Here is a 20920-nt window from a genome sequence, read left to right as displayed (position 1 = left end):
AACATTTTTGTTTAGTTCTTACAGAGAATAAGCTAAAATAAAAATTGCCTATCATGGACTCACATCAGTGTTTTGCCTTTCTAGGGAACTGATTCTGTGCTAGAAGTATTTTGCATTCTTTCCAAGGAGGAAATTCAGAAGAAAGTGGATAAGAAGATGAAGAAAGCTAGAAAGAAAGCAAAGTGTGTTTTCTTAATAATGAAGTATTGTGGGTGGGTCACACTTTACTGATAGGAAAAAGGCTTTTTCAAGGGTATATTTACTGCATTACCAATTACTGTTAAAAGTCAGAAGAATCTGTGGTGTACTGGTGATCCAAATTTTCAATTTCTGCTCTTTAGTACATCTTCACAGCTTAACATATTTTTGAGCCATAATGTCAAAGCCACACAGAACTAGCAAAAATGTAGATTAAAAAAAGGAAAAAAATAAAAAAAAAAAAGACTTCTAAACTGCTTAGCTTTCAGAGGGTGGCAGTTTTTAATGGCAGCTGCCTATAAGAGGAAGGAAGAAGTTAAGCTGGGTTGCAAAATATTAACCTTGTGGACTGTGAGAAGAAAGACTGGACATAATGTAACGGGAATTTGGGGACAGTATAACCTTGAAATAAGTCATTATAACCATAGAAATTCATTTCTCAATTGTCGAAATGTATCAAGTCTCAAAGAAATAAAAAAAAAACATCTGACTTGGCAAATCTTTTGAGACCTACTCTGGTTTATTTCATAATCTGGTGACATGTTTGGATTTTTATGTCAAGGTTACTGAGTTTTCTAAAAAGTCCTGAAGTTAGAAAAGTTCATCAGAAACATCTTAATGAAATAATTGGAATTACAAAGACCTGTTGTGGAAAATTTTGTGTGTATTGAAGTTAGAATCTATTTATTGAGAGTAGTCCTTAAATGCGGGAAGACTTTGCATGACACTATAGTTTGCTTAGTGTTTCTACATGCACAGTGTTGTTTAATTCTCTTGGTAATTCTGAGTGCTTAAGTTAACTTTCCTAGGATCACACAACTTATTGGTCTTAGAGCCAAAAACTTGAACTCAAGTAATAACAAAGCTGCTGTTAGAAAAGTGATATCACAGGACTTTTCTTTTCTCCCATCTAGATTAAATTCTAGCAGAGGGGAGGAGGAAGACCTTGAAATCGATGTCAAAATGAGTCTGCAAGATGAAATCCAACGGGTGACTAATATCAAAACTTCTGCCAAAATCAAGTGAGTACAAATCAAGTGTCTGAAGTCATTACAGAGGTAGTAAACTACAAAGCTTTACTGGCCTTTTCAGGATACTTATACCTGCCTGGATCAATTTCATATTTGGAAACAGTGTCACACTCTGTACCTACTGCCCTCACCATAGGCCCACTTACTCATCCTCTCAGGTTTATTGTAATATGCTTTTAGTTATTCATTATTCTGTTTTTTCCTGCTGCCAATGTGGATGTCCACGTTCAAAAAGAATTTAAGGTCACTTACAACAAATACATATATTAAAAACATATACGTCAGAACCAGGACCTCAGCCCATGTTTGTCTTAAAAGCCTATATTTGACTACAGTACTATAGTCAGATCGCTCTTTGATTTGTTTAAAATTCCTTATACTTGCTTAGACTTCCTGAAAATTGAGCACATTGCAAAGTAGTCTTTCCCTAGAAGAAGTTAACGTGAGCCGAGGTGGTGGCTAGAACATTCGATGTGCCTGTTTTCCCACACAGATCCTTTGACTTGATTTATTCATCTCAAGGAGACTTAAAGGCAGTCTTCCTGCTGCAAAACAACCTGGTGGAATTGTATTCACTGAATCCATCTGCAGCTGCGCCGCAGCCTATCAGGACAAGCAGAATCACCATTGGGGGTCATCGCAGTGATGTGCGGACCTTGGCATTCAGCTCTGACAATATTGCCATCCTTTCAGCAGCAGCTGATTCCATTAAGATATGGAACAGGTTTGTGAAGTGATGTTTCCTGTGGTTTCATCCAACAGTATTTTCTACCCTTTGGACTTGATGGCTAGTTATTAACTTTCTAAGACCCTAAATATAGTTCTCTCAAAATGTATCTGCCGGGCATTTTGGCCATAAGCTTGTGGAGCTTTAGGGTAAGAAAAGTTGCCTTTTCAAATTTGGTGCAAAAAAACGCCAGCTTATTCCGTGTCTGGAACTTGTAGCTGTACTTAGCTAGAAAAAAACACACAGCCGTACTGCCTACTTTTTGAATTCAGATAGGCTGTTAGTGCTCTCCAGAAATTTTTGCTGTATTTCTCATTCACTCTTACTTTCCTAAATGACTGGTTTATATCTTCTCCTCTCTCAAACCTCAGATACCTCCAGCACCTTTAAGTAGATGACCTTGCTTCCAAGTTCACTGAAAAAAATACACACATTTAGAAGATTGTGCACTCCCATCACATCACTATGAGTTGGAATCAACTCGACAGCACCTAACAACAACAGTCACTTCTATACCCACATAATACGCCTTTCCTCCTATTACCAGGTCGATGCTCTTACCCTAGGCTAATGACAGCTTACACATGAGCTGCTTTCTCCATCCTGTCTAGCAGTTTCCCTCTGTTGGATCATTACTATCTGTCTTAGTCATCTAGTGCTGCTATAACAGAAATACCACAAGTGGATGGCTTTAACAAAGAGAAATTTATTCTCTCACAGCCTAGGAAGCTAAAGTCTGAATTCAGGGTACCAACTCCAGGAAAAGGCTTTCTCTTACTGTCGGCGCTGGGGGAAGGTCCTTGTCATCAGTCTTCCTTGGTGGAGGAACTTCTCAGCACAGGGACCCTGGGCCCAAAGAATGCACTATTCTCCTGGCTCTTGTTTCTTGGCAGTATGAGGTCCCCCGTCTCTCTACTCGATTCTCCTTTTTGTATCTCAAAAGAGATTGACTTAAAACACAACCTAGTCTTATAGATTGAGTCCTGCATCATTAACATAACTGCTTCTAATCCTGCCTCATTAACATTGTAGAGGTTAGGATATACAACACATAGGAAAGTCACATCAGATAACAAAATGGTGGACAGCCACACAATACTGGGGGAATCATGGCCTAGCCAAATTGATACAGTTTTGGGCGACACAATTCAATAATCCATGACACCATCATTATGGAGATTGCTATAATATCTCTCATTTTAAATAAGTAATAACCCTCCATCATCCCCACATCCTTCTCCAGTTAATTCCCCATTCTTATGGTCTCTCACTCTCTTTTTTCATTTAAGTTTTCATCTGTCTCCCACCAGGCTTTTGCCCCCGCCATTCCACCAAAACAGCTCTTATCATTTCAACAGTGATCTTCATGTTTTTAAGTCCAGTGACCTATCAGCTGTTTTTACTCTCTCCTTGAATTGATAACTTTCTCCTTTTTGAAACTGCTTATCTGACTTTCAGTACTTCCTCTTCCCCAGCTGGCTCTTTCTTCCTGGCCTTCGATGGAGCCTTATCTTCCTGACTTCTAAACATTGTCGTGCTTCAGGGTAGATCCTTGGGCCTTGGCTCCACTACACTCACTCTGTGATCTGCATGCTGATGATGCATAAATTTATATCGTAAGCCTTAGTCTGTCCTGTGAACGCTGGACTTGTATCCAGTTACTTGGTATACTATTTGGATGTCTAATTAGGCATCTCAAACTTTTGTATGTCCCAAACTGAGCATATGTTCTCCAACACTCCCCCCACCTGCTGTTGCTACAGACCTCTCCATCTCAGTAAATTGTCATTGCTTCCTTCCACTTGCTTAAGCCCAAAACCTTGTAGCCATCCTTAACTCCTCTCTCTCTATCCCACATCCAACTCACTAGCCCATCCTGTCAGCTCTACCTTCAAATCATACCCAGAACCCAGCCACATCTTGCCACCTGCACTGCTGCCACCCTGATTCAAAACACCGTCATCTCTCATCTGGAGTATTGTAACAGCCTCCTAACTTGTCTCTCTGCTTCCTTGCTTGCCCCTCTGTAGTCTTTTGTCAACACAGCAGGCAGCGTAATCTTTTTATAATGGTCCTTATAGACTTTATCTGTCACTACTCTCCCCGTCTGTTCTCCAGGAGCCACACAGCCTTCTTGCTGTCCCTTGAACACAGCAAGCATGCACCTGCCTCAGCTATTGTGCTCACTGTTTTTACTCGGAACGGTCTTCCCCAGTTTGTCTACAGGCTTTCTGCCTGTTTTTTTATCAAGTAGCAATACTGCCATCCTCCATGTCCTCACCCCAGCATTGTGTTTCTTCAGAGCACTTACTATCATTTCATATAGCAGACATTCACATATTTAGTTGTTTATTGTTTGTGTCCACTCCTCTTGCCAAGGAATGTTAAGCTTTATGAGGTTAGGCACCTTTGCTATTTTGTTCACTGTTATATTTCCAGTACCTAGAAGAGCTCCTGGCCTGGAGTGGGCTTGCAGTAAATGTTGAATGAAGTGGGCACTTAATATATATTCCTTGAATGAATGAATGTTTATGGTTCTGTAAAATGAACTTTGCTGGTAGGGATATGCTAATTTGTCCTGGAATCTCACTGGCTTTCTTGCTTCTTGGCAGTGTTACACTGGCCCCTATTGAGCCCAGCAGATGCTGTTCTCTACCCTGCCTGTGTATAATCTCATTCCTTAGGATTAGGAGGCCCCTACAAAGAAAATAAAGTGCAGTTTAATGTTTTCTTCCTTGACCGTAGTTGGGTCTGAGCCAGGGGCTCTCAAGCCTTTTGTCTTCCCTCACGTTGATCACTCTGTCTACACCTCTAGGATAAGGAAGCATGTTCTCTTCGCATATGAGTTCTTTATGCTTCTTTCTCACAGGTCTACACTGCAGTGCATTCGCACAATGGCCTGTGAATATGCACTTTGCTCATTTTTTGTACCTGGTGATAGGCAGGTAGTCATCGGAACAAAGGTAAACCAAAACTTATTCTTGGATTTCTGGGACTTTTCTGCTTAATATTGAAGTTATTTGAGAAATCAATTCTTTTTTTAAACATTTTCTTTATTGGTTTTGAAAAATATCAAATTGTATGTAAAATTAAGAGGAAGGAAATTAAAGTCATGGCCCTGAGATAACTACCGTTAACATTTTGGTGATCATTCTTTTATGCATCTTTGTATGAGTACACATGTAATTGGAGACCTGGTGGCAAAATGGTGAAGGGCTCTGCTGCTAACCAAAAAGGCCAGCGCTTCAAGTCCACCAGCCGCTCCTTGGAAATCTTAAGGGGCAGTTCTACTCTGTCCCATAGAGTCTTATATATGTATTTATAAAATTGTGTTTTGGGTAGATTAATGATAAAGTATATTTAGTACCTCTCATTGTGCTTGGTGGAAGAAGCATTTGATAAAGGCAAACTGACCAAGTCCTCATCCCCAGCTGCTAATCAGGTTGGGTGACAGCCATGTGGAAATAGGCAGCTTAGAATTTAGAGCAAGAAGGTACGGATTTGGATCCAGATTCTCCCCCTTACAAAATGGATCATTTGGAGCAAGCCACTAACTTCTCTTAGTGCTTTCTTCATCTTTATAATGGGATGATGGTGCTTGCTTTCTGACAGTGGCTTTGGCACCAGACTGGCCTAGGTTTAGATCCGGCTCTGCCACTCAATTTCTATGTGACCTTTGGGCAAGTTACCGTTAGCCTTGGTTTTCTCATGTAAAATGATGTTAATAACCTAGATCACCAGGATGAAGTATGCAAAGCACTCAGCCCAGAAACTGGTCCACAGCAAATAGCCAACGAGTGTGAGCTGGTAGAAGACATAGGAGTCCTTGAGTGGCGCAGACAGTTAAGCACTTGACTGCTAACGGAAAGGCTGGCCGTTCAGACTACCCAGAGGCACCCCAGAAGACAAGCCTAATAATCTGCTCTTGAAAGGTCACAGCCTTGAAAACCTTATGGAACAGTACTATTTTGCACACATGGGTTTGCCATGATTTGGAATTGACTCGATGACAACTAACAACAAAAGCAGAACTAGCAGTAGTGATAGTGAAAAGAAAATGAAATAATGATTTCTGGAATGTTTTGGAAAGTGCTTTGCAAGTATTTCGTATCATTATTCCCATAAACCAATGGTATATGTGGATGATTTTATCAGAAAACCTGTGAATCACAATTGATAGTTCTTACCCAGCAAAAAGTGTAAAATAGGCTGGAGAGATTTTAGGGCCCCTGTCAGGGTAATAGTGTTAACTTTTCCATCAAAAACGTCCCTCGTTTTTCATTCATTCTTTCAACAGAGGTCCATCGAATATTTGCTGTTGAGAAAGCATTTCGTTAATTGCTTTGTATACTACCTGTATGACTAAAACACAGTCCCTAGCCTAGTCACTCTGCTAGGCACGTAATACACGTTATCGCAGCCAGATTGCTTCTTAGAAGCGAGAATGCCGAGACTCTATCTCGCTTACTTTGGACATGTTATCAGGGGCCAATCCTGGGAGAAGGACATCATGCTTGTCAAAGTGAGGGTCAGTGAAAAAGAGGAAGACCCTCAGTGAGATGGATGGGCACAGTGACTGCAGCTGTGGGCTCAAACATGGCAATGATCCTGAGGGTGGCGCAGGACCAGGCAATGTTTCGTTCTATTAAACATAGGGTTGCTATGAGTCAGAGCCAACTCGACAACGCCTAACGTAACATTTCAGTTAATCCCCATAACAGCTTAGAGAAGTTGGTGATACAAGCTCCACTTTACAGGTTTATGGAGATGAATTCACCAATGGTCACAGGATTGGGAAGAGGAAGACCTGGGATTCAAGTCTTCATGTTTGCACTCTTTACACCACATTGTACAGAAGCTCACTATAGACGAGACTTTGCCTCTGTGTGTGTGTTACATGCTGACACCATGACCATGGCATCTACAAAGCTCTCAACAGGAGCTGTGGAACCATTGTTTTCTAAGCTACTGTGATTTTAGTTTGTAGTTCATTGTCCTCCCTAGCATTGTAGATAGCTCTGTATTTATCTGTCATTGTCAAGGTGTTATAGAGGAAGCAATCAAAACTAAATGGAGAAGAGTAACATGCCAATAAGTAGAGGATAACCCACTTGAAACCAAACAAACCAGTTGCTGTGGAGTCGATTCTGACTCATGGCGCCCCCATGTATCAGAGTAGAACTGTGCTCCATACAGTTTTCAATGGCTTATTTTTCAGAAGTAGATTGCCAGGCCTTTCTTCCCAGGCACCTCTGGGTGGACTCAAACCACCAACCTTTCAATTAGAAGCCAAGTATTTAACCACTTACACCACTCAGGGACTCCTATCCCACCTAAAGGATTGGTTAAACTTTAAAGGTTTTCATGTTTATCATTTGCAATTCTGCGTATTCTCATTTGCCTGTGGCCATGACACTTCCCTTTCAGAGTTTCCCTTCCAGAGTCCAGTACCTCAAGGTTGTATGTACTGCGCCATAGTCATGCAGTGTGGCAGCCCTGCCAGAGTTAATGCAACTTGTCAGGAAGGGAGTTAATGTTATTGACTAACATAAGGAATACAGAGCACGGAGCTGGAGGTCCATTTCCTAAGCAACTGACCATATTTTTGTTGCTTGGTTATGCAAGCTTCCAGGTCTTGTAGGCATGAATCAAAGAGGTTGTAGGTGTGCTCATGAGAGGTGTACTCATTTTGTGTGCTGTTAGACAGGGAAGCTGCAGCTTTATGACTTGGCCTCTGGAAATCTGCTGGAGACGATAGATGCACATGATGGAGCTTTGTGGTCCATGTCCCTCTCTCCAGATCAGGTACCCAAACTACATGTTAAACATCTGGACTTCAGCATTCTGGCTGCATTTCTCAGTTTTTACATCAAGGTTCTACGGCTGCTTAAGAAAGATTTCACTCAGAATTTCTTTTTTTTAAAAAAAAACAAAACAAAAACCTTGCTTTTTGTGTAACCTTTAGGCTTCAGCTATGATGCCCTCTCATATACCTGCTAATGTGATTAGCTGTATTTATGAAATGAACTCTTGGCTCAGCTGCTCTTGATCGTCAGCTAACATGACATCACATTGCTTACCCTTACGATTTTTTCCTGCGATTTGTGATACTTCTTAAGAAGTATTTTTTTGGGCAACACAAGGCAGAGAGTAGAATAGACTTTTCTGTTCTCTGAAGTTTAAACATCTATGATAATATAAGACTGGTATTTTTAACAAACATGCCAGCCCTTACAAATCAATAAAAGTGTGCTCCCCTTCAAAGGAGCCACCCTATTTGAGTAACGGTGCTGTCGCTCAGGACACTTTGAGTTTGTTGTTGTTTTTCTTTTATTGTAAGACTATCACCTGCTTGTTTGAATATTCTCAATGATGGCAAACCGTTGGTGGCCAGATTCAGTGAGGGTAGATACTGTTTATGGAAAAAATACATCCAGAATTTAGAGTGGGTAGTGAATGCTGTTTGGGGTCCAAATAACTGTGAATTTAAAGTAGTAACGATGTCTCGCATTTATGTAGTGCTCTACCATTTCCAAAGTATTTCACATCTATGTCATTTATTATTTTCACAATGGTTTTATAAACTAGGTAATTTTTCTATATTTGTTTCCAATGTTATATATCCATAAAGTGAGTGAATAGGTATCTGAAGTCCAGTTCTCTGACTTCGTGTTTTATTACCTTTGCACTAACGCTGTAATGTATTGAGACTAATTTTCTTGTGATTTGAAAACTGTTACAAACCTGTTTTAAGCAGGAACAGCATTGTAGGAATAAATTTATACCTTCTGAGGTGAATACTTTGATCAAATTTATTTGAAGTATCCAGTGTATGTATATTTGTTAAACTCGTTTTACTGTGTTTGGTAGTTGTCTTCTCAAGTGGAGCAAAAAACCCACAATGTTCATTAAGCATGTTGCTTTCTGATACAGAGCAAAGTATAACTAGGGCTTTTCATTCGTTATTATCTATCTGTATTAGTCTGTGCTGGGATTTCTCATGTAAGGTCTTGGGTAACAGCTCCAGATAGCAATGAATGGGGTTTAAGGACAAGCCACAATTTTAATTCTTACCCCATGCCATTAAAATCATTTTTTTTTTAAAGAATGGTTATGTCTTTTTATCAGAGTTTCTGTGCTACCTAAAATAGTTTTTAACTGAAATGTCATTTGATTTCCAGCGTGGCTTTGTGACAGGTAGTGCAGATAAATCTGTCAAGTTCTGGGATTTTGAGTTGGTGAAAGACGAAAATAGTACCCAAAAGAGGTAAGTGGACATTTTTTATTGGTGTCCATTTTTTGGGAAGCCATTGAATGGCTTTTTAACATATGTACCTCATAGGACCCTTTTGTAATAAGTTGAACTCAGAAGTTTTTTTGCAGGGGGGTTTGTATGTATGTATGAAAATATACCCAGTAAAACATATGCGAATTCAACAATTTCTGCATGTACAATTCAGTTACATTGATTAAATTCTTCAAGTTGTGCAACCATTCTCACTGTCCTTTTCCAAATTATTTCGCCACCATTAACATAAACTCACTGCCCCCTGAGCATCTCATCTGACCTTTTGGGTTGCTGTTGTCAATTTGATCCCATGTAGAAATTCTTTACTAATTAAGCTAAACTGTTGTTTGGTTTAAAGATGGTTTCAGGGGATAGTTTCGGTTTAAAGTTTAAAGGTTATCTCAGGGCAATAGCTTTGAGGGGTCATCCAGCCTCAGTGGCTCCAGAAAGTCTGGATTTCATGAGAATTTGAAATTCTGTTCTGCATTTTCTCCCTTTTGATCAGGATCCTTTTATAGAATCTTTGATCAAAACTGAACTCAGGTGTGTTTTTAGAATTGTCTGTTTATAGAGTACTCATTTATTTTTTCTTGGTTCTTTCTATGATGCTAGACTTTCTGTGAAGCACACCCGAACCTTGCAACTAGATGAGGATGTCCTGTGTGTCAGTTACTCTCCCAACCAAAAGCTCTTGGCTATGTCTTTGCTGGACTGCACTGTGAAAATTTTCTACGTTGACACTCTGAAGGTACAGTGGTTATGCCCGAGTATTTCCTTTCTTTCTGACTGACCCTTAGGAATTTAGGTTGAGACTATACGGAAGTAGCCTTGACTGTGCCCAGCAGTACTATGGTTCTAAAAATTTGCATGTGAATCAAACCATTTTGTATACACTAGGGAAGCTCAATTTTAAAAGAATCCTGTGGGTCATAAATTTTGTTCAAAGCAAGTTGTATTTTATATATTCAGAATTAATGTGCCTAGAAGGTCCTCTAGTAGCCACTAGTTTTAAGAGGATTAATGGTTGTTCTGGCTGTGATTCCACACATCAGGATCATTTAGGTTGCTTTTAAAATTCTAGATTACTGGGCCCTACGTCCAGAGAGTCTGTCCTAGGACCCAGAGAGCAGGACTGGGTTGGACCTGGGAATATTTTTTGTTCAACAAGTGCCCCAGAGTCTTTTCAGCTGAGATCCAGAGAACATCTCTCTGTCACAATCTAACTGAGGCAGTAGTAGGCTCCTATGGGTGGCCTTAGCTCCACTACATCGCAGTATTCTTGCCAAGTGCATACACGATCCGTATAGTGGGCACAAGTACTCTTAACGGGCTGCCGTCAGTGGTTTTGTCTTTGAAAATATCACATAAAGCAATCCAGAATAGTGTTTAAAGTTTTAAACTTATATTTTAGACCCACATGCAATAAATCATGTTTTTTTTTTTATACCTTGCAAACAAATGTGAATTAATTATTTATATTCCTTTTTTTTTTTTTTAACGTTTAGTTTTTTCTCTCATTGTATGGACACAAACTGCCGGTTCTATGCATGGACATCTCTTATGTAAGTAAAATTTAGGTGGTATCTCAGTAACAGTACATTTCCTAAAGGAAACCTTGTCTCGGTTCTTGGCTTGATATCCTTCATGTAGAGTATTTCATTATCCTGGTGTATATCTGACTTCTCCAAAAATAGTTGTAAAATAATATGTATTGTGATCACGCCTTAAATACATATGCTACTTCAGTGTTTTCAGAATGCTTTTACAAATATCTCAGTTCTCATAACTAACGCCCTTTGGTGGCTTCCCCAAATGATACTTTACTCTCGAAAATACTGTAACTGGTAGAGCGCCTTGAAATATGCAAGACAGTCGAAAAGGCATCCCCCTCTGTTTTAAAGGATAGTACTGTTGAGGGGAATGGAACTTGGCTTTGTATTTAGATATTTTTAATGCTTTGCACTGTATATACTTTGTGTTTTTACCAAATCACATTTTTGTAAGATGTCTAGTTGTGATTGGCAACGTGTATGTTAAAAACCATCTGTGATCTGTGTGAAAGTAATTGAATTCATGTTCTAGCTGTCTGTGATTAGTGGCACTAACAGAGCAAGCTGCAGAATTAAAAATATTTCCAGTTTTTTATGTTGACAACCATCTGAACTAGGCATTGAAATACAAAAGATAACAGAAACAGTGAAGGAAGCAGGATAACAGGCTAGGTTATAAACATTCTAGCAGACTTGGAGATACTAGAGATTCTTTACCTTGTCTGTTTAACTAAGTAAATAAATAACCTACATTAAGGCATATCACTGCCCTCTGGCAATACAAAAATATTTAAGCCACAGAATTCTTGGTTTCACTTAGCAAGTTTTTTAAATAGCTCTGTAGAAAAAGCAAATAATTAGATGCTCTTGGTAGAGAGATGAAATTTTTTTTTTTGAGCATTGATTTTAATTAATGTTTTTGAAAGAAATGGGTTAGATGTTCTGGTTAGCTTTTCTTTATCTAAGTTACAGTGTTCAAATAACCAAGTAATGTTTCACTCCTCTTTGTTACAGGATGGGGCACTAATAGCAACCGGCTCTGCTGATAGAAATGTGAAAATCTGGGGCTTGGACTTTGGGGACTGCCACAAGTCTCTGTTTGCACATGATGACAGGTAATTGTGGTCTTTTCAAAGGTCTCCCTGTGAGTCACTATCACTTCCCTTGGGTATCTGTGTCTATTATTCAGTGTTCTAGTGATAAAGTGAAAAGTTCTGCAATGTAAATAGTCTGACACTCCAGAACTAGCTATTTAAAAGCTATACCTGGAAACCTTTAGTGTCTATAAAACTCTTTTTACTAACCTGGACTTCGATGACATTTGAATACTTCTCTCACTCTTCAGTGTGATGTACCTACAGTTTGTACCCAAGTCTCACCTCTTCTTCACTGCTGGGAAAGACCGTAAGATTAAGCAGTGGGATGCAGACAAATTTGAGCACATACAAACTCTGGAGGTAAACTCTTAGCGGCTTTGCTTGATCAGTACTTGAAGGTTAAGTGTTAATCTCCCACTAATGTAAGTAAGTAGTGGTCTGTGAAGTATTCTTATTCAGGGTTTTTTATTTTATTTTTGCCTTTTCTTTCTCTAGGGGCACCACCAGGAAATATGGTGCTTGGCTGTTAGCCCCCGTGGCGACTATGTTGTGTCATCATCCCATGACAAATCTCTGAGACTTTGGGAGAGAACAAGGGAGCCACTTATTCTTGAGGAAGAAAGGGAGATGGTGAGAATTTAGGCTTAGGTACAGATATGCTAGTGGGTGTTGGGCAGGCTGTGTCAGCTGAAGTTTTCCGTCAGTCACACCACATTCAAGAACCTCCAAGAGATGTGCTCCAAGACCAGTGTCACCCATTTCAGAAGCCAGCAGAGACGAAGATGTCATTAGTGGATTATATCTTGGAAGAAGCAGCTTCTCACTGCTTCCTTTTCACTTCACATAGCGACCAGGTTTTTCTCTCATATTAACTTATATCTGTCTCTTGACAGCAAAGGGAAGCAGAATATGAGGAGAGTGTGGCCAAAGAAGACCAACCAGCAGTAAGTAAATCTTTAGGGGCCTGAGATTGTTCCTTGTTAGCTATCTTATTGAAATTTACTACAATCTCAAGAATTTCTAATGGAATTAGAATTGGGGCTAGATGCTAAAGCCATGACCAGCTAATATGGTGAAGAGTCTCTGTAGTGCTTTTTATTTAACTGTATGTCCTGATTTTAGGGGACAAGTGATTTTTTTTTTGTATTGGATACTTGTCATTGTGGCTTTTTTTTTTTTTTAAGGAGGATCGTGCTTTAGGTAGTTAAATTAATTCACTGTAGAACTGTAGAACAAAAGAAGAAAGAAATTTGAGGAATTGGATGTTCTCTTTAAACATTTGTACCAGCAGGATATGCCTATGATAATGCATATAATAAATACTTAACAGTGTCTGCAACTTAGGGTAGCATTCAACTCGTGGTAGCTGATAATACTGTTATCGTTATTGTAAAATAAAAGTGCCTTTTCTTTTACAGAGGTAGATTAATTCCTTGGCTCTTTAATTCCTGTCAACAATATTATTCAATGATCTCTTTGTTTCTGGCAGGTTCCAGGGGAGACTCCAGGTGAGAACTACTTTACTGGAAAGAAGACTATTGAAACAGTCAAAGCAGTAAGTTGATATATAATGTAGTATCTCATTTCTTAATAGAACCCCAATGGGATCTCAAATTTTTAGTAAAAACCTTACTCTTTATCAACCAAACACCCCTTTTGTGTCAAAAAGTTGATGAAATCTAAAGACGGAGATCATAACCTCTGTGTTTCTCCCTTACAGCCAGGGATAGTTACAGTCCTGAGTCTGTTTGATCGATGCATGGTTTCTAGAAAGGAAAGCTGAGCTGCTCCTGAAAGTAGCACCTTGCAGGTGTTCTGTGAACTGCGCTACTCAGGGTGTCCAGATATGGTTCCACCCAAGTCCATCACACTTAGTCTCCTCCCCATAAAAGAAAAACCAAAGACTCATTTAAATACTGTTTGACACTTTTAGCACATCTTTATTAAACTGAATCAGCCTACTGCTTTTGGAAAATTTCTAATCAAGCCTTCTAGTTGCAGCGTCCTAGGGTTTGTTTTTTTTTAGGGTGATGGAGTGTGTTGTGATGATCGCTGTCCTTTGTCATCTGTAGGCTGAGAGGATCATGGAGGCTATAGAGCTATACCGAGAGGAAACTGCAAAAATGAAAGAACACAAAGCCATTTGTAAAGCTGCAGGGAAAGAGGTAAATAGTCCCATTAAATTATGCTCTGGGAAACAGTTATAAATAGAGACAATTCCTGAGAAGGAAACCACCGTTTCAGGGTTTATTAAGTTACACCAGGAAATAAGACAAATGTAATAGAATCTCTTGTAATTCAAGTATTAGAAAAAGGGAATAGAAGAGCTGTGGGAAGAAGGAAGCTTGGTCTTCAAAGGGAAGGGGAGGACGTTATAGATTGAGGTGATTATTGTACTGTCAGGTACACACTGGTTTAATTGTTGGTTTGGGGATGGGGCAGGGTAGCCATTTCAGGAGTTTAGTATTGCCCAGCATTTTGCCCAAACTCATTCCTGAGTACTGTAAAAATTAAAGAGCCTGATAATTCTTTTACACTCTTAGTTTTTAGGGTCTCTAGTTTTTTCAAAATTGGAAAATACTGTTATCACCCTGCCTGTAATAAGCACTATCAAAAGTCTTGTTTTTTAGTGATTTGGTTTAATAATTCTTCATAGGTTCCTCGTCCCCTCAACCCCATCCTGATGGCCTATGGCAATATCTCAGTGAGTAGAATGTCTCACCGTTTCCCCTTGGTTATTCACAGGTTATTTTCAGGGGCAAGAGAGAAAACGAAGAGGCATTGTGATTTGGGGGACGGGTATGTCGGGAAATGTTGTTGCTTTCAAAATCTCTCTTGAACGGTGGTATCTTCTAGGATATTTTGTATCTCAAAAGGACCACTTTAGCGTAACTTCCAAGTGAGCCTTTTTGGTGGTACTGTACTGGCATTCTCTGTTTTCAGGTGTTAATTTATGTGCAGTGTTCAAAGCACTCAAGATTTTATTAACCTAAATGAACTTTGAAATTGAAGTTTTTGGAGGAGAAGTTGACATAAATCAGTCAGATAAATGAGGGGCAAGAGAAAGAAAGCAATGAATGGACATTAACCTAGCAATATCTAGCTGCTTGGTATTTGACTCACACGTCTTGCTGATGTTCATGATAATCATGTAAATCAGTGTGTCTTCATTGTATACATATGGAAACGGAACTGACTTACAGGTACAAAGTAACATAGCTGCTAGGTGACAGAGCTGGAGTGTGAACCCAGATATGTCTTCGTTGTATACATATGAAAACTGTACTGACTTACAGATACAAGGTAACATAGCTGGTAGGTGACAGAGCTGGAGTGTGAACCCAGATGTGTCTTCGTTGTATGCATATGAAAACTGTACTGACTTACAGATACAAGGTAACGTAGCTGGTAGGTGACAGAGCTGGAGTGTGAACCCAGATGTGTCTTCGTTGTATACATATGAAAACTGTACTGACTTACAGATACAAGGTAACGTAGCTGGTAGGTGACAGAGCTGGAGTGTGAACCCAGATGTGTCTTCATTGTATACATATGAAAACTGTACTGACTTACAGATACAAGGTAACATAGCTAGAGTGTGAACCCAGATCTGATTAATTCCAAAGCCCAGTCTCTTCTTGCCATTTTAGAACACTATTTCTCAAGTGAGAGAGGGGTCCCTGTCCTTTAGGAGATGGAAATTAGAGTGCTTCAATAGAAACCAACGAAGAGAATCACTAATGGTGTTTTCCTTCCTTTGTAGCCTTCAGCTTATGTATTAGAGATTTTTAAAGGAATCAAGTCAAGGTGAGTCCTAGTGCACAACTAATATAATTTGGTCAGCTAAAGACATTTATCAGATGCTTATTTGAGTATATTTTGGAAAGAATACTGAAGTGGGGGAATAAAAGAAGTTTTTTGTAATTGACAGTTACCTCCTTTATAGATTTAACTATGTCAAAATCTTGATGGAAAATAATTTCATTATAATACCTTTTTGAAGTGCTAGAGCATGGAGACTCCTGAAGTGTAAAGGGACAAATGAAGGGTGGTACTCCTTTATGTGATAGGTAACAAAGTAATTAATTTGATCAGAAGTGCCACCTGTTAACATTTTTTTTTTATATTTCCTTAGGCATATTTTGTATGTACTTATACAACTGGAATCATACTATATAGTTTTCTATCCTCTTTTTCGCATAATATTGCCTGCGCAGTTACTCATTTTATTAACACTCTTCAAAAACCCATCATTGAATTAATCCCAAATATTCCGTTGCATGAATAATACTGTTGGATGTGTCGCGTTCTTTTTTACTGTCTAGAATACTTCAATGAAAACCTTTACACATAAGTCTTTGTGTAGCAGTCTAATAACTGGTCAGCAGGCATGAATTTTTTAGACGTTTAGATTGCTGAATTGCCTCCCAAAGTGCTTTCTACTAGTTTCTACCAGGATTTTAAAAATTCTTTGCCAGTTTGAAAGGCAAAAGGTAGTGTTGTGTTATTTTCATTTCTCTTGATTATTGGTGAAGTTAAAGTTTTTATCTTATTTATTGGCCATTTCTATTGATTTTTATGAATTTTTAGTTAATATCTTTTTTGTGCTCTTTAGGTTTTAAGAATTTGCTATTTTTTAAGAATTCTTTATGTGCTTTGTCATATATTTTTAAAAATAATTCTTTCTTGTTTATGATTTAAAGGGCCCTGGTGGCACAGTGGTTAAAGTGCTGAGCTGTTGACTGCTAGCCACTCCGCAGGAGAAAGATGTGGCAGCTTCCTCCCTTAAAATTTAAAGCCTTGGAAACCTTATAGGGACAGTTCTACTCTGTCCTACAGGGTAGCTATGAGTTGGAATTGGCAGCCACGAGTTTGGTTTGGTTCGATTTGGTGATTTACCTTTTGATTTTTAATTCTGAGTTCCACCCACTAAAGGTTATCATTTTTTATAACCATAATATCTAAATATATCCCTAACAAGAAATAAACAGGACCTATGTGAGAAAAATGATGAAACTTTACTAGAGAAATACAAAAGAAACCTTAGAGGAATGGAGACATACATACACATTACTAAATGGGAAGACTTGTAAATACTTAATTTTTCTTAAACTATAGGTTTGTAATTCCAATCGGAATTTCTAATTCGAATTGGTGAAATGGTACTAGAGAGTAAAACAGTCCAGAACTAGTAATAAGAGGGGGAATAATCACTCTCCCAGATCAAAAAGCTACAAGACCAGCAATAATTACCGTAGTGGGGGATTGGTATCAGAATCAACAGATCGTCAAAACCGACCCAGCAGTTCTGAAACAGACTGTGTTATATATACGGACTCAATATACGGTAAAAGAAGTGAGACAGGGTGGATTGGTCAACAAAAGGCTTTGCAGAAGTCGGTTATTTGGAGGGGGAGCAAGTTAAGATTCTCCCACCAAGCCATGGACCGGATGTGTTCTAAATAGATTTAAAAATTAAATATTAAAAAAAAATCTATAATACAGATGAATATTTAACTTAGAATAGGCAAGATCTTTTCAAGTATAAAAACAGTAGGAAAAATATTAAAGGGAAAGATTTAGAAGTTGACCATACTAAGAAATGTGGCATTTTTTCAATGTTTATGTTTTTCCCTCCCTCAGCGAGCTGGAGGAATCTCTGCTTGTGCTCCCTTTCTCTTACGTCCCAGACATTCTTAAGCTCTTCAGTGAATTCATGCAGCAGGGCTCTGATGTTGAACTTCTGTGTAGGTGCCTCTTCTTTCTCCTCAGGTAACGCCCCTTTCCAGAGAACACTGTGTGTACTCAGCATGTCTGATTCTGGTAGGAAGTTAACTGAAGCTGCTGCCAACACTTCGAGACGGAGAAATCTTATGATTCAGTTTCAGAGACTGTTCCACAGAATTTCCGTGCTGCCTGACATAAGCTGTTTCTCATCTTTGGGAATCAGTCTTGCCCTTAAAACAAAATTAGTGATGACCCACCTCTTTGATTAATATGAGGTAACATAGGAATGGAAACCCTGGTGGCGTAGTGGTTAAGTGCCACTAACCAAAAGGTCGGCAGTTCGAATCCACCGGTGCTCCTTGGAAACCCTATGGGGCAGTTCTGTCCTGTCCTGTAGGGTCGCTATGAGTCAGAGTTGACCTGATGGCAATGGGTTTTTAATATAGGAGTGCTTCATCATGGGCCTCAAGGTCACAGTCTGGTTCTAGTCAGTTTGCTGAAAGCCACTTTCCTGAATGGTCAGATTACTTAAGTTGTCGTTTCTTTTCAACTATTTAGTTTAAGCTAAATGGTTTTTGTCTCATTTCCATAACAGCATTTTAAGAAATGCTCATTTATTTCTCCAGGTGCAACGGGAAAAGTAGGGCATATAGAGAGAAAAACTAAGGAACATAAAGAGAATGTTATCATGAGATTATATTAAGTGTGAAAGATTCTTGCTAATGTGTAATTGAAAAGGGTATGTTTACAAAGACTTAAGAATGTAGTCTTCTCATCTCCCATTCTTCTTCCCCTCTGTCTTAAGCTGTTGTAGCAGGGAACAGGAATAGGGACAAACTGAACATCCCTTAAAATGTTGTTACGGAGACAAAATAAAACTGGCCAGTCAATACTATATAGTTAAAAGAAACAGGTATATTTAGTGACTTGACTGAGTTTTGGTGATTCTCAATCCTTTATTCCTTGTATTTTACCGGGTTAGTAGCAAAAGAAGAATAGTGATATGTTTATATTATTTTTTGCAATATTTATATTTTGGGCAAGTTGTAAGGACAAATTTATACTCAACAATACTTCTGTAATTTCTTAATGCCATGGTGTGTGTACTGTTGAATAGGGGTCACTGATTGTAAAAGAAACACCAAGAATACTCTAGCATATCAGAGAGTTGTAGATGGGTTGTTGGTGTCAGGTGCAGTCGAGTTGGTTCCAACTCAGCGCCCCTGTGTACAACAGAACAGAAGACTACTCCTGCACCATTCTCACAATCGTTGTTACACTTGAGCCCATTGTTGCAGCCACTGTGTCAATCTATCTCATCGAGGGTCTTCCTCTTTTTTGCTGACCCTCTACTTTACCAAGCATAATATCCTTCAGAGACTGGTCCCTACTGATGACATGTCCAAAGTACGTGAGACAAAGTCTTGCCATCCTTGCTTCTAAGGAGCATCTTGGCTATATTTCTTCTTAAGATAAATTTGTTCTTTTGGTAGTTCATGGTATATTCAATGTTCTTTGCCAACACTATAATTCAAAGACATCAATTCTTTTTTGGTCTTCCTTATTCATTGTCCAGCTTTTTTGCATGCATATGAGGTGATTGAAAACACCATGGCTTGGGTCAGGCACACCTTAGTCTTCAAGGTGGCATCTTTGCTTTTTAACACTTTAGAAAGATGGGTACTACCTGACAAATTGGTATGGCAAGGTTACAGTTGAGAGTGAACATGGAGATTAAAGGAGCATGAATTTTTCAAGTGCACCTTGGTATTCCAGGTCAGAGTATCACTCTGTCTTTTTTCTTTGCTGCGACTTCATCAGAAATTTTAATATATCTTTGTTGAGTTAGCACTTCTCAGACGGCTCATTCTCTCTCTGAGCTTTCCATAAAATAGCATTGTCAAAATCTCTGGCTAGCTGGTAGATAGCTAGGAAAAGAACATTGTGAATGAGTTGAGCATATCACAAAGTTTATTTTTAAAATTGTCAGCAGATAGACCTGAATAGTAGGGAAACAGACTTCTTTAGCTTTTTTTGCTAGATACATTTTTACACCCCGTTTTGTTTTCATATTGTTTGTAAGGGTACGCTTACTATTTCTAGAAGAATCAGATCCTTCTTTACAACATGGCTCTTTTTTATTTTTCTATAGAATTCATTTTGGGCAGATCACTAGTAACCAAATGCTTGTGCCAGTGATTGAAAAATTAAAGGAAACAACTATTTCAAAAGTCAGCCAAGTCCGGGTAAGTATTTTTGTAGAGGTACAATAATGAGAGAAAAATATATGTGACTTAGTAGCACTGAAGGCTGTGCCTTGTCTTTGGCAGTACTGAATAGGCATACAAGTGCATTTGAGAAGAGGTTTTTTTTGGAGCTGCTGGGAATAGAGAAACCCAAGAAAACATCTTAGAGAGGGAAGGTGAAATAATAAACAGTATCAGTTCCCCTGACTCAAACACGCTACTGTATTGAACTGAGGTGGGAGAAAGTTTAATGTCTTTTGTATTCCTCTCCAGGATCTTATTGGCTTCAATTTGGCTGGTCTTGATTATCTCAAGAGGGAGTGTGAGGCAAGAAGTGAAGTTATGTTTTTTGCTGATGCCACAAGCAACTTGCAAGAAAAGAAAAGGAAGAGGAAAAAGAGGGAGAAGCTAATTTTAACAGTGACTTAGAAATGAAATGTGGTGCCTTTTTCTACTCTTTTCTTAAAAGGACTTCTAAACTGAATAGCAGTAGAGTTGGCATAAAAATACCAAATAACGGAGGATCATGTTGCAGAAGATTTCAGGATGTGGTTCCCAGCTTTGCATGAGGGAATTCCAGCAGGGGACTATGGGCTCCATTTCTTGGGTTCAAAGGCATGATTGGTGTAAAAGTCCTTGTGTGTTCTCAAACTCCTGCAGAAGTTGTTCCCTTTATATTTCTAGCAGGAAGCAAAGACTTTTTAAAATTAGGTATTTACTTCACTAGAGTTGAAATTAATATTTCATTTCTTTTATAGCAGATGATTTGTTGGATGACTTATTACCTCTTTGTACTAATTAGGCTTTACCTCTTATTGAGACAGGCTCATAATTGATTGCCCTTTGCCCATAAACACAGTCATGCACTTTACAGCTGAAAGAAGCTGTAAAAAGTATTTAGAAGAGCCTTCCTACACATAACCCCTTGCAGATTGTTTTATATCTGTATATATAAAAAAAGATTGTAATTGCTGTTTATTCTTCTCTGAATGAAATAGTTGTTTCTAATTAAAGAGTAGTCAAAGTGAGATAGATGTCTTTCTGGACTTCTGGGTA

The 20920-nt window shown here is 38.7% G+C and overlaps 1 protein-coding gene across 3 annotated transcripts in view; it reads left to right on the top strand.

The window, feature by feature from the left end:
• Nucleotides 1-20892, top strand: part of WDR3 (WD repeat domain 3) — a 32337-nt gene extending 11445 nt beyond the window's left edge. For 2 of the 3 annotated variants that reach the window (XM_010589610.3, XM_003409618.4), the window contains exons 9-27: nucleotides 85-182; nucleotides 1113-1220; nucleotides 1723-1953; nucleotides 4826-4919; nucleotides 7660-7761; nucleotides 9138-9223; nucleotides 9857-9992; nucleotides 10750-10806; nucleotides 11809-11909; nucleotides 12140-12251; nucleotides 12387-12521; nucleotides 12785-12835; nucleotides 13381-13446; nucleotides 13964-14056; nucleotides 14548-14595; nucleotides 15655-15698; nucleotides 17535-17663; nucleotides 19771-19864; nucleotides 20138-20892. In XM_010589610.3, the coding sequence (XP_010587912.1) occupies nucleotides 85-182; nucleotides 1113-1220; nucleotides 1723-1953; nucleotides 4826-4919; nucleotides 7660-7761; nucleotides 9138-9223; nucleotides 9857-9992; nucleotides 10750-10806; nucleotides 11809-11909; nucleotides 12140-12251; nucleotides 12387-12521; nucleotides 12785-12835; nucleotides 13381-13446; nucleotides 13964-14056; nucleotides 14548-14595; nucleotides 15655-15698; nucleotides 17535-17663; nucleotides 19771-19864; nucleotides 20138-20293 (1941 nt within the window). In that variant the 3' untranslated portion in view covers nucleotides 20294-20892. The remainder of the gene's footprint in view (nucleotides 1-84; nucleotides 183-1112; nucleotides 1221-1722; nucleotides 1954-4825; nucleotides 4920-7659; nucleotides 7762-9137; nucleotides 9224-9856; nucleotides 9993-10749; nucleotides 10807-11808; nucleotides 11910-12139; nucleotides 12252-12386; nucleotides 12522-12784; nucleotides 12836-13380; nucleotides 13447-13963; nucleotides 14057-14547; nucleotides 14596-15654; nucleotides 15699-17534; nucleotides 17664-19770; nucleotides 19865-20137) is intronic. The other variant, XM_023547506.2, reaches the window with a different exon arrangement.
• The last annotated feature ends 28 nt before the right edge of the window (nucleotides 20893-20920 follow it).

Source organism: Loxodonta africana, chromosome 3 (assembly GCF_030014295.1).
Source record: "Loxodonta africana isolate mLoxAfr1 chromosome 3, mLoxAfr1.hap2, whole genome shotgun sequence".
NCBI lineage: Eukaryota > Metazoa > Chordata > Mammalia > Proboscidea > Elephantidae > Loxodonta > Loxodonta africana.
The sequence above is the reverse complement of the archived record's forward strand: the minus strand, read 5'-3'. Positions and strand labels throughout refer to the sequence as shown.